Raw genomic sequence first — 12092 nt, forward strand, 5'->3', positions numbered from 1 at the left:
AATATATATATAATACATATAAATTTTTAGTTTTAATAACAATACATTCTCTACATTTCACTCTTTTTATGCATACTACATTATATTTCATGTTTTATTATGTTAAACTAACATTAAATACACACTATCAACTGTAAATTTGTGGATTTCTAAAATACTTCAAATCACAAATATAATATTATGCAACTATTATGAAATGTTTTTATACAAAATATACTACAGGTACCTCCTGAATTCTTCCAACCAAATTTTCTAAACAACATTGTCTCAAGGAATGGTTGATTTATCTATACATGCTCACATCTGGACTTTGATACATGCACATGTAGGCGTCACACAGTAATCTCTTGGCATGTTCCGGAAGCATCTTGTCATTTGGAGCTGCTTCATGAAGTGATCGAACTCCTTCTTCACTGAGCCACAGTGAAATGTCATCAACAAGAACTATTTCCGGAATGTTGTATCCATTTTGTTCACCTAGAATTTTTCATTTATCAATATATGTATGATTCAATAGCTTTGTGGAAGATATACAGTTACAAACCTTCACTGCATGTCGTCGCGCCTACAAAATCAGCCAAACATTTTTTTTGCAAATTTAGTTTTTTTCCGCCCTGCCATGTAATGAGAAGAGACGGATTGGCCTATAAAACCCTTTTTTTATTTTAAAGCTAGTTTAGAAAAATGCAAAATAAGCTATGAATTTTCACTTGAAAAGTGGCTTTCAAAATACGCTATGAAGACTCCGTTCACATATCGCATTTTTAACTAAAGGTGAAAGCTTACTATTGCGCCCGTTAATGACACAACGGAGTTTGCACCTACTCTTCCCTCAGAACGTTTTTTTTGCCAGTCTTGTTGTGACTCGCAGCACATACAATAAAACATATTTAAGCTATTAAGAATATTGTAATTAATTACATTAGTTTTTTTTTGATGTATACGTTTACTCAAAGAAGTTTTTATTTTAAAAGCTCGGTAAGTAATATAACAGTTTCTTTTTTCATTCAACTATCTCATATTAAAGACATTACAATAACCTTTTAGAACTTTAAAAATATCCTTTAGAAAGTTTACCTAAGAATACTTGTGTTGTTATAGTATGATGTACATTTATACATGAATAAATAATTTTTGCAGACATATTATGTGGTAATAATAACTTTAATATTTGGCTTAAACTGTGGATCGGTGCATATAAAATAGTGTACTTTATTTTTTATCGTACAATTAGAAAATAATAATAGGCTGTTAGGTACAATACTTACCTTAAAAAAACTGTGGACGTTTCGTTTATTGTTTGTTTGTAAATTTTGTTAAGCTATCGAATACAATTTTTTCAATTTAAATTTTTTCAATCAACTGAAATATTATGTACATACCAATCATTTTTGATTTGAATGATTTTTAATGATATACTTAATTATTTTACATTTTTCTTGATTTTGTTTTAAATGATGTGCCTGATCATAAACTTATAAGTATTTTAATACATTTTGTATTTAGGCATTTATAGATAATGTATCCATTAGTTTGAAGCTTACAAATGAACTAATTAGTTCGTTGTTTTGGTTACAACAGGTAACATACCTGTCTGCACCTAAAATTAGATCCTTTAGAGCTTAGCGATTAGTGAACATGGTTCTGAACGATCATCATCATGCTGAACTCCAAGAAAATCAAGCAAACAGCATTAGCAACAAAAGTAGCGCAGATAAACTGGGAACATGTAATTATAGGTTTATATTGAACCACAAAACGGGACAGTTTGAATGCGCTGATTCGAACTGCAACTCGGATGATGATTTGTTGATTAATGAACCAAACATAGAGGACAAGCGAAAAGTGAAAAAAATATTATGAGTCCTGGGGAAAAAATAAAGCGGTATCAAAACAGTTAATGGGCATACAATTTTCCTCAAAAGAGCGCAAAGAAAAATAAGAGAAACATCGTGCATTTATCATGGTTTGAATATATCTAATAGATCTTTTCTATGCGGGTTAGTTACTGAGCAAGCTCGCCAAAATGTGTTCAAATATTTTTGGAGCTTGTCAACCTTGAGAAGCTAAAAACGCCCATATTTTTAATTTTCTGTGACAGTCTTTGAAAACCGCCAGCACTGGACTCACAACAAACGGCTTAACTATGACTTAATGTATTTGTTAATGATGAAGTAAGTAAACAAAATAAACTTTTTACAAACCTTTTCTGTCAGCCATTGAATCAAAAAAACACCATGGAGCTTCGTGTCCGGATCCAGCTTTTACAAAAGCCACATAATGAGATGTTTCTATGCAAACCACAGCAAATAGCTCCATGTATAATCTGGGAACGGGACAGTGCTCTGCCATGATAGCAAAGTCTGATGGGACTGAAAGTACAGTAGGCTGAAAGAATGTGGAAAAAATGAACTTATACATCTAAAAAAAGATTAACTGATGTAAGGCACCAAGTTTCTTAGTGATTTTGAATTATATTTGGCTGTAATTAATATGTACACGATATATCGTCAGTGATACTGCAATACCGGGTAACTATTAATGGAATTTTTAAGCAGGGGAACCTAAAAAGTGTTAGGTTAATACATAACTTATGATTTTAATCAACCAAAAATACTGCTGGAGTATCAGAAAAACTTTAATTTTTTAGAGTAAATATAGCAAAAACTTATAATTAAAGGCACTTAGTCCCCATAATATTTTTATTGCAGCAAAATGCTTACATAAACAGGTTACGCGGTATTGCAGTATCACCAATGATATCGTCATACCAATGCCTAAGTTGCAAACCTGCATTTTTGCCAGTTTTGAGTTAAATATACCAAGAAAGTTAATTTTAAACAGAGCACTCACTACTAAAACAGCAAATTGTGAATTTTGTAATAGGACCGAGATCTAACCACCTACCATTTCACCAATCTGATTAAATACCCATCTATGAATGCCAAATTTGCAAATATTTTTTTTTTGAGACTGAATACGTTTTCACTTGTTTGCCTAATTCACTACTCTAAAATGGCGAATGTTCATCTTAATTAATATTTTTTTAGATATTGAACTTAAAAATTATAAATAAAAGTGGAAAAAAACTATACACATATTTTTATTATTATAATTAAAATGCAGTTCCACCAAGAAATGTCAGTGGAAAAACTATATATATTAAAATAAAATACATTCCACAGCTTCAATTCTCTTGAACGTTGTGATTTTTAACAGTGGAATAGTAATTAATTATATACTTTGTTTCATAAAAGATCATACCTTGTGATTAGCTCTTTTGACATGAGAGTGCGCTTTGTCTAGACAAGGTTGACAAAATGCTGTACTTTCTAGTCCAGTGACATCGGGACATTGCCCAAAGCATTCCCTGCACTCAAAAGCTGCGAGTTTCCCACATATTGTGCACTGTCTTGGAGCTAAAGTAATCATATTTATATTCATTAGATATAAAGAAATAAGACACCGTACAAAAGTTACCGATATCGCAGAAAGAGAGAAGACAAAAATGGCAGTGGGCGGATCATGTTTTGAGTCAAGAAGTTGATAGGTGGACCCCCAGAGTACTGCGTTGGAGACCCTATGAAAACAAAAAGAAGGCGGGGAGACCACAGAGGAGATGGGATTTATGACATTGTTGAACTTGTGGGACATGGGTGAAAATAGAGAGCTCGGAAAAAATAGATATGAAAAAATTTGGAAGATGCCTATATCCAGCAGTGGAGGAAAACGGGCTAACAAGAAGATAAAATTTAAAAATACAAATAACATCCACAATTTTTGCTGAAATGTTATGTTAATAAAGTTTATGTATAATAAAGAAATGTATAAATACACATACCATCTTCAATAACATCCGTAACATCCAGCAATTGGGAGGGTAAAATTCTTGGATACATTTTGTATGATTTTCCAAATCTTGGCATCTGTATGATCAAACATGATGGAACTTCCTTTAGTTTAATGTTGGATGTAAGAAAACTCTGCTCAAATAGCTGTTGAACACTAGGTAGGGAAAGCTTTTCATCTTTCTCAACAAATAACTGATAATGGTATGCCTCTTGACCCGAGTTCAACTTTAAAAATGGTTCAGCGCGTAAAATTTGCGCTACAAGACTGTTTAAGAATTCTTCGGGATCCTATAATAAATATAAAACATTAATGTATTGTTGAATTACATATAAGTATAAAGGATGATACTAAAAATTGAGTATTGCACACTTTCTCTTCTGATGTAAGACCAGATATTGAACTTAATTTTTCCAAAAGTTTCCTTAATTTCATAACCCTGTCAGCACGAACATAAAGATTATGTCTTAGAGGATTTACAATTTCCTCTCTCAAGACTTTTTGTACTTCTTCATAATGTTCACAGTCCTAAAAATAAACAATTCATTAATTTATTTATACTAAATAAACCTAATTAAAGTCGTACTTAATGAAAAAAGTAGAATTGTTATTTTACTACATTAAAAAGTATGTTTCATTTAATAAAACTTTTAAAAGATTATGGAATACCTTGGAGTCTGGTGGCCTAAAGAGGAGAGAATCAAAAACACTAGTGAATGTGAACATAGAAAAGAGAGTAGCATCCAAATAACAAGAATTGTGATGCCCTTGGATACCGCGAAACTTCCCACACAATCTTTCCAAGCCCGTGGTATGGTTTAGTGGAGGAATGCATCCAGGAACTATCGGACAGTCCATCTAGAATTATTATTTTTTTTATTAACATACACGGCGCGTAGTGCCTTTTACGATACAAAAAATACATAGTGTGTAGAAATTAACACTTCAAATAATAAACAGTAGATAAACAAAAAAAAAGCATAAAAAGTTTATATGCACATTATAACAGTGGTTTCAAACAATGAACATATTGTGCAAAAAATAAATCATTAAAAGGCATATAAAAATTAAAAAGTTAGAAAATTGTTTTTTTTTAAGTAGAATATCTTTAATCATAGGTACATTGAATAAAAAAAATATTGAACACATAATATATTTTGTTTTGGAGTTAGTTATACTACAATCACTTCAAAAACTAATTTGTGGTAGAGTGGGATTAGAGTATCGGAGAAATAATTCTCAAGAGAAGCCCTCTAGATCTTATTGCATAGAACAAAAGCGGTTTTTGCAAGCAAATTTTTGGTTTGTTTTTTAAATTTTCATATAAGTTACCAACAATTTTTTGAGTATGTCCAAATGTTTGTTTACATGCTGGATTTCCTCCCTAATTTAGATCTAAAATTTAAAAATTGTTTTTAGGCATTGCCTAGTAGGTGAATTGGTTCAGCCGCATGAATCTCATCCACATGATAAAGGTTTCAGCTCTTTTACTTCACAAAGGTCAACAGATAGAAGAGTTGAGGAAATGTGGATGTTTAAACATGGGCGAAATGGTGAATGTTACAGTGTGTAAAATGGCCACTTAAACTAGCCAATGACAGGTTATAAGCCCCATAAATGCCTAGACTTCCATATTCCCTCCTCAAAAATGATTTCTCTTTCTGTTGCAACAAATTTATAACTAAGTTACCTTGGTGATGTTTGCCTCTTACAGAACATAATTTTACGCTTCGAATAGCATATTTAACTAAACATTGTTATTTTAAGGATTAGTGACGTTTGGCTGAAGCGACGATATATACAATGATAATGTACGAATAACCTGTCCAAAGTCAGTGTGAGAAGTGTCAGGCTGAGGAGTAGTGGGTACATCCTGGAACCTGCCATCCTTCCGACAAAGAGAGATAGGCACAAAAAGTCCCCTCCCCGGAGGACATGAAAAGTATTTTTCGTCTTTGTATGATCCATCACTAAGGCCAGGGCGTTCTTCTTCTAACTCCACACCGGCAAACATAGTTTCGGTAGTTTCTGAAATCATACATTTTTGTGGCTTAATATTAATTAAATACAGTGTTCCAATCTTTTATTTTACACTAAATACTTTATTATTTTATTTATCGATCTATCTAAAAATATACCACAAAGAGGTAAGATGATTACTCTGGGTGCAAGTCCAGAAAAAATCATGGACTATTAAATACTGTAGCGAAAAACAAGTTTTATAATTGATATATAAATAACAGTCGGAAATAGCCGTTTGTTGATTAGACAATAAATACTGTTCAAAATGTATTCAATATATAAATATTATTTCACCTAAAGTAAATACGTACATAGTTGAATCATTAATTATACATGGATAAAAATATTCATTTTTTTCTGTTCAATTTTCAAAAGTTGTGGTCAGCTACATTGTTAAAGGTTGGTGACGAAAATCAATTGAGTTCAACATTATGAAGGAATTGGTAAATATTGTGATATTTTACAAATTTATAAATTCCATGTTTTGAACAAAAGAATTCTAAACAAATTACCATCGGAATCTGCAAATCCAATCCAGCGGACAACACCATAATAAAAGTGGTTGGATTCTGATATAACCTCTACAAGTGTACCCAAACTAATATCTGAAGTATATGGCTCAGTTCCAGGAAGTGAAATAGATGGAGATTCTGGAATATCATAATGCGATATATTCTTGTGTTCACCGTGGCTGGTACTTGGTATAACTAAAATATTAAAAATATACAAGTAAATAACGACACGTTAGGCGCTTATTTTATTTTTTAACACTGAATGAGAGGTATTTACTAGGTTTATTAGCGTCCTCTCTATGTCCAAACTCTAAAACAAAGACGGGTATGTTATCTACGGATATATTTTCCTCGCAGTTGGAGTAATAATCCATAATTATATTTTTTGATAACTTGTTTCCTATGCATTGCTCCATGTCAAACCTTTAAACTGTCTATTTATAAATTCAGTAAACTTCATATGTTTTTCTATAAATAGATCCCTTTTAGTCTTGAAGTTTGCCAGGGTGAAAAGATTTTAAGTATTCTTTATTTAACTATTGAAAGACTGTGCTAAAAAATCCCATTAGAAACATTGTGTTACATTAAGTAAAAGAGGGGATATTTGGAAATACATGAATTCAAAAACATATACTATCTTATAATCTATTCTCCAAATTTTATAATAATAATAATACAATTTAGGCCTATTTTGGCAAAATATGACTTTATTATTATTTTTTTAAATAAGAGAGATTCATTAAGTCTTGTATTCTATGTAGACTATTGGCACCACACTCAACAGTTTAATCTAAGTAGATAAATAAAATCTAAAAACTTACCCATTTGAGTGTTGATATCTGAAAGGATTTGCTCGTAGTCAGAATCAAAATAATTGTTTCTGTTTACCATGACAAAATCATTATTTGTTTTTTTTCCTAACACCTTCTTCTTGTCAATGTGAGAAAACAAATTTAGAGACTTTATTCTTTCAGATCCATTAATGCTTTTCTCTTCCTGCAAGTTTGTTTTCCTCGTGGAGTTTAATAATGTCTGATAACTGAATATATCATTTGATTGCTTAAAAATAGAAAAATGCATTATTTACCTTACAGAAAAAAACTACAGACGATGATTACCTCATATAGTGGCCTTTTTTAATACCAAACAAACCTGTTTTGATTTCCTCAAAGAATCATAGTTAACATTACTTGTGTTTTCCATTTTACTTTAAAAATGCTTATATAGTTCTGAATCAGTAGCTCAGCAGAACATATTTGGGAAAGTAAAAAGTGACTGAACAAAATAACACAATTACATTTTTATCATTTCATTGCTTATCTATAAAACTAAATACAGTAATCTGAATTATGAAATCCTTATCTATTGTTTTTAGTTACCAGTATTTCATTCAAACTCAAATGACAAGACGTTACATGCATAAATATTTTTTAAAAATAAAATAGGGCTACCTGTTTGTATCATCTGAACTAAGGCCGATTTGTTGAGTAACCTTTGAGTGACGGTTAGTTTTTTCATTTAAAGCACAAAATGCTAAAAGAAAACCATGGTAAATGACTTTTGTACATAATATGCACTGATATGCACACGATATGCACGTCAAATATAATATAATGAATGATGATATATATTTATTTATATTTTATCTTGTCGACGTCAAGTGTAGAGTCTGATTTTTCAAATTGAGTTTTTGATTTCTGAGCAATACCTCAATCTCCAGTTCACAGATTATACTACAATCACAGATTACAGATTACAGACACAGAGATTATACACTACATCCACACTCCACACATACACATCTCCACACTACACTACATCCATCCTACAACGCCTACAACTACAAATATTATTGTATTATACCACATCCCTAGTGTCAATTTTTTATATCTAATTTCTAATTCTTGATATGTTTTCTTCTTCTTCTTCATTTTTTATGGCCTTTTCACTTCCTAACTCGGGTGTTCTGGCCAGGGCCGAATTTTCGTTAATTTAGATATTTAGGGAGAACCCGGGGCAGAACAGGGCAGCTAAGCTTTGATAGCAATTTGTGAGAGCTTGAAATGAATAATATCATTATTTGTCAATTTTTACGTTTATTTACTTATTTATCTACGAAAATACAAGTGTTTAACTTACCTTAATACATAATTACTTTTTAAAAAGTAGCGTCTAAAAAAAGTGGAAATTTCCCATTCTGCCCCACCCCCGGGGCACAGTGAGAAATGAACCCAGGACACAAAAGGGTACTTGTTCCTATTATACAACACGATGTAATTATATTTTTTGCATGTTTTATTGTAGTTACATGAAAAATTAAACCAAATAATGACATTGTGCATTTCTCATCTGTGATCTGTGCTAATATTTTTGTAATTATTTGCACATTGGAGAATAAATCCGCACATGACATGTCCGCCCAATTTTTGCAAACGCTTCAAAAATACCGGCCTTCATTAACTGAACTTTCATCAGATCCGGTTACGATTATTTTTGTTTTTTTTTTTACTTAGTTTTTATTCCTTCGGTTTTTTCCGTTTTAATATTAGTTTTTGTCTCATTCTTCCTTCTTTTGCATTCTTGATATTTTTTACCTTTTAAATACACTCTTCTTAATTATTCTTATAAGTTAAAGCGGTAAGGAATGCTAAGTAGCATTAATTTTGTGTTTTTCCATAATCTCACTAAACAGATTTAAAAATTCAATACTGCTACTTTGTTTAAACCTATAGCGCGTGCTCCCAGATGTTGCTTCTGGTTTTGTCAGATTTAAATCGGGATGACGCTACAAAAAGTCTTTAATCCAGTCTTCTCCCACCATTTCCAAAGTTCTGTTGAAATTATGGCTGTAATTATTATTTTCTGCAATATAGTCATTCCGAAGATTTGTTTTTGCATATCTTTACAAGTTCCAACTTTAGTAGTAGTTTACAAGCTCTAGCTGTAAAAACGGTGGCGGAACTTTCTTGACTTTTATCAACAAGAGCTTCTGGATTTTCCCGTCTTTTCCGAACATATCTCTCAAGTATTGATGATGGCACTTTGTACCGATTAGACGCTGCAGGTATCCTATTTCTCAACTTATGACTGCATCAACAGCTTGATACATAGCAACCGTAGACAAGGAGTGCCAGCTGGTTTTTCATATACATGTTTGCACCATTTGCTGTTGAAAAAGTGGCGTAAGAGGTATAAAAGCGTAACCAACAAAGAAAAAAAACTCACTTTCGCATTTATAATATTAGTTAGAAAAAGAGTACCTTTCAAATATTCTCAGAGGCGGAACGGGGTACCACCCCATCGTGCCCAGACAGTAGCGTTCTATAAAACACGAGAGTTATGGCCGATATAAGTGCTGGCCTTGAGTTATCACTAGACTTTTAGTCAGTCAAAGGTAGGTTTAAATTAACATGTTATGTAATTTTTTTAATAAACAATGGTGTATAGACCTTGTATCTTGGTGTAATATAGCAAATATTAGAACTTTCGAGCATTTTTTCCAACATTCGATGAATTTCAAACTAAGCGCACTCTGACACTGACAGCAACCGTTTCATATAGCGCAGCGCAGTGAACTGACTATTGTGCGCGAAGTTCATGCATCTCTGTCGTACGTAGCAACCCAGATAGCAATTTAAACTTGCATCAAGCTTGTATCAAGTTTGAAGTATCAAGAGTTCAAGCTTTACCCAAGTTTGAGATTGCAACTCTGTAAACTTGAGGCAAGTTTAAAGCAAACTTCCTAGTTACCATCCAACAAACTTGCATGATGTTTGGATTTATTTAGCAAAAAAAAAACAAAAAACAAAAACAAAACATACAAAAAAAAGGAAAAAAACAAAAAAACGAAACAAAAAACACAAACCAAAAAAAAAACAAAAAACACGAAGCTTCTTAAAAATATTACTGAAAAAATAATTAAGAGTACACTTCATTGTGTAGAGGATGTCACATTCGTCTTCCATTCTTGAGATCCGAGTTTCGATTCCTGGCATGGTCAATATGAAATATTTGTTTTAAATGTGATTTTACATTGCAATATTCCCTGGCATCGGCGTAAGACTGATCCCCTAATCTTCAAGTAACACGCGATCGAGAAATGCTGCACTTGGGTTCTATGATTGATAGATCGCATAGTCTTCAGAAAGTATATCTCGGGTCTTATCGAGTAGACTACCTCTGATCTAGGGTATGAACGAGGAGACAGGATTCCGGTCAAAACAATTGACAAAATACAATAAAAATGTTTCAGGAATCGTCACCCTATAGCACTCTCGTTTGACCGATTTGAATTGTTTTATTTAGTTATGTTGATAAATATGACTCATCGACACTCACCAAATTTTACTGTCATCTTTTGATATGTAAAAGTCATGCAGTTGTGAGTGCATCAACTTTAGCTAAACTTCGACCAGATTCGTGGTTAGCCAACTCGTGGATCTTGCACTGCAAAGCACCATCTAACATCCTCCAAATTCATCTGATTTGGCTTTGTGTGACTTTTTCCTATTCAATTGATGCAAGAAACTGCTTCTCCAAACTCCTTAAAACCGGGTGGATTTATTAACAATGTTTTGAGTTTGTTTCAATTTAAAGAAGTATATAAATTAAAAAATATTTTCAGGCTTTGCCTAGTATGTAGGTGAAATAATTCAATCATATGAATCTCACACGAAACAATAAAGGTTTCAGCTCTTTAACTTCACAAATGTCAACAGATGAAAGAATCGAAGGAATATGAATGTTCAAATATAGACAGAATGGTGAATGTTACACAGTATGTAAAGTGGCCACTTAAACCAGCCAATGACAGGTCATAAGCCCTGTGGATGCCTAGACTTATATTTCCCTTCTCTAAATCGTTCTTCATTTCTTCTTTTACAACAAAAAATAAAATAAAAAAAGAGAAAAAAAAACAAAAAACCACAAGAAAAAAAAAACGAAACAAAAAAACACAAACCAAAAATCACGAAGCTTCTTAAAAATATTTGTATTAAATAAAATATCTTATTATTATTACTCAGTATATTTATTTTGAGTAAATAATAAAAATTACGGGCTATTTTTGCTAAGAAAGTCAGATGATGTGATGATAAATAATTCATGTCAATTGACTGGAGATCAGAGTCCGGTGCATTCTTTTGTCTCTCAACTCTGAAACAAATAAATAAAACTGTTTAAAGACTTACTAGCTTTTCGACTAGCGGGATTTCTCATGGTAAAAAGTATCCGATATTCAAATCAAAATTTGTTGCAACAGAGGGAAAACATTTTGGGAAGGAAATATGGCAGTCTAGGTATTTACTGGGCTTATGTACTGTCATTGGCTGGTTGAAGTGGCCACTTTACAAAATGTGTAACATTAAGCGTTCTGCCTATGTTTAAACATTTTCATTTCCTCAACTCTTCCATCTGTTAACTTTTGTGAAGTATGGTTAAAGTATTAGTTTATTATATCGATATATTATAAACAGCCTTTTCGTTCTATAAATAAAACATAATTCAATCAATTCAATTTAATAATAGTAAAATGTTTGTGATATTTAATAATTAATCAGATTTAACTATTGTAAGTGTATTGCAGTGGATGAGATATTAATATCATACTTACTTTTAAAGAGCTCTTGACAAGACGGTTTTGTCGAGTAACAGTGCAACAAAAACTCATTTTTAATGTTTTTTCCTCAGTGGCATATCAATAGCATGGAT

At 31.9% G+C, this 12092-nt stretch overlaps 1 protein-coding gene across 6 annotated transcripts; it reads right to left on the reverse strand.

Moving 5' to 3' along the window:
• Window positions 1–8: 8 nt before the first annotated feature.
• CYLD (ubiquitin carboxyl-terminal hydrolase CYLD) lies at window positions 9–9892 on the reverse strand. 6 transcript variants are annotated; one of them, XM_088223786.1, is made up of 11 exons: window positions 7835–8275; window positions 7536–7658; window positions 7205–7442; window positions 6384–6521; window positions 5672–5877; window positions 4519–4707; window positions 4222–4377; window positions 3842–4139; window positions 3265–3419; window positions 2205–2388; window positions 9–477 (listed from the first exon to the last, which is right to left on the reverse strand). In XM_088223786.1, exons 2-11 carry the CDS (start codon window positions 7584–7586, stop codon window positions 284–286), a joined length of 1809 nt encoding a protein of 602 aa, XP_088079912.1. In that variant the 5' UTR covers window positions 7587–7658; window positions 7835–8275; the 3' UTR covers window positions 9–283. The 6 variants fall into 6 exon arrangements, with proteins under 6 accessions (XP_088079912.1, XP_088079910.1, XP_088079911.1 ...); XM_088223784.1 differs by having other exon boundaries at window positions 6384–6578; XM_088223785.1 differs by lacking the exons at window positions 7536–7658; window positions 7835–8275 and adding an exon at window positions 9833–9892 and having other exon boundaries at window positions 6384–6578; window positions 7205–7379.
• Window positions 9893–12092: the final 2200 nt, after the last annotated feature.

This window comes from Micrasema longulum, unplaced genomic scaffold (assembly GCF_059751315.1).
Source record: "Micrasema longulum isolate JH-2025_06_02 unplaced genomic scaffold, ASM5975131v1 h1tg000251l, whole genome shotgun sequence".
NCBI classification, from domain to species: domain Eukaryota; kingdom Metazoa; phylum Arthropoda; class Insecta; order Trichoptera; family Brachycentridae; genus Micrasema; species Micrasema longulum.

What these genes read in the sequence shown, in the direction of transcription:
- CYLD (XM_088223784.1), bottom strand. Translation starts at nt 7,586, where the DNA reads ATGGAAAACACAAGTAATGTTAACTATGATTCTTTGAGGAAATCAAAA. An exon ending in CTCACACTGACTTTGGACAG is followed by an intron (nt 4,708 to 5,671) that starts GTTATTCGTACA and finishes TAATAATTCTAG; the next exon opens with ATGGACTGTCCGATAGTTCC. An exon ending in GTCTTACATCAGAAGAGAAA is followed by an intron (nt 4,140 to 4,221) that starts GTGTGCAATACT and finishes TATTTATTATAG; the next exon opens with GATCCCGAAGAATTCTTAAA.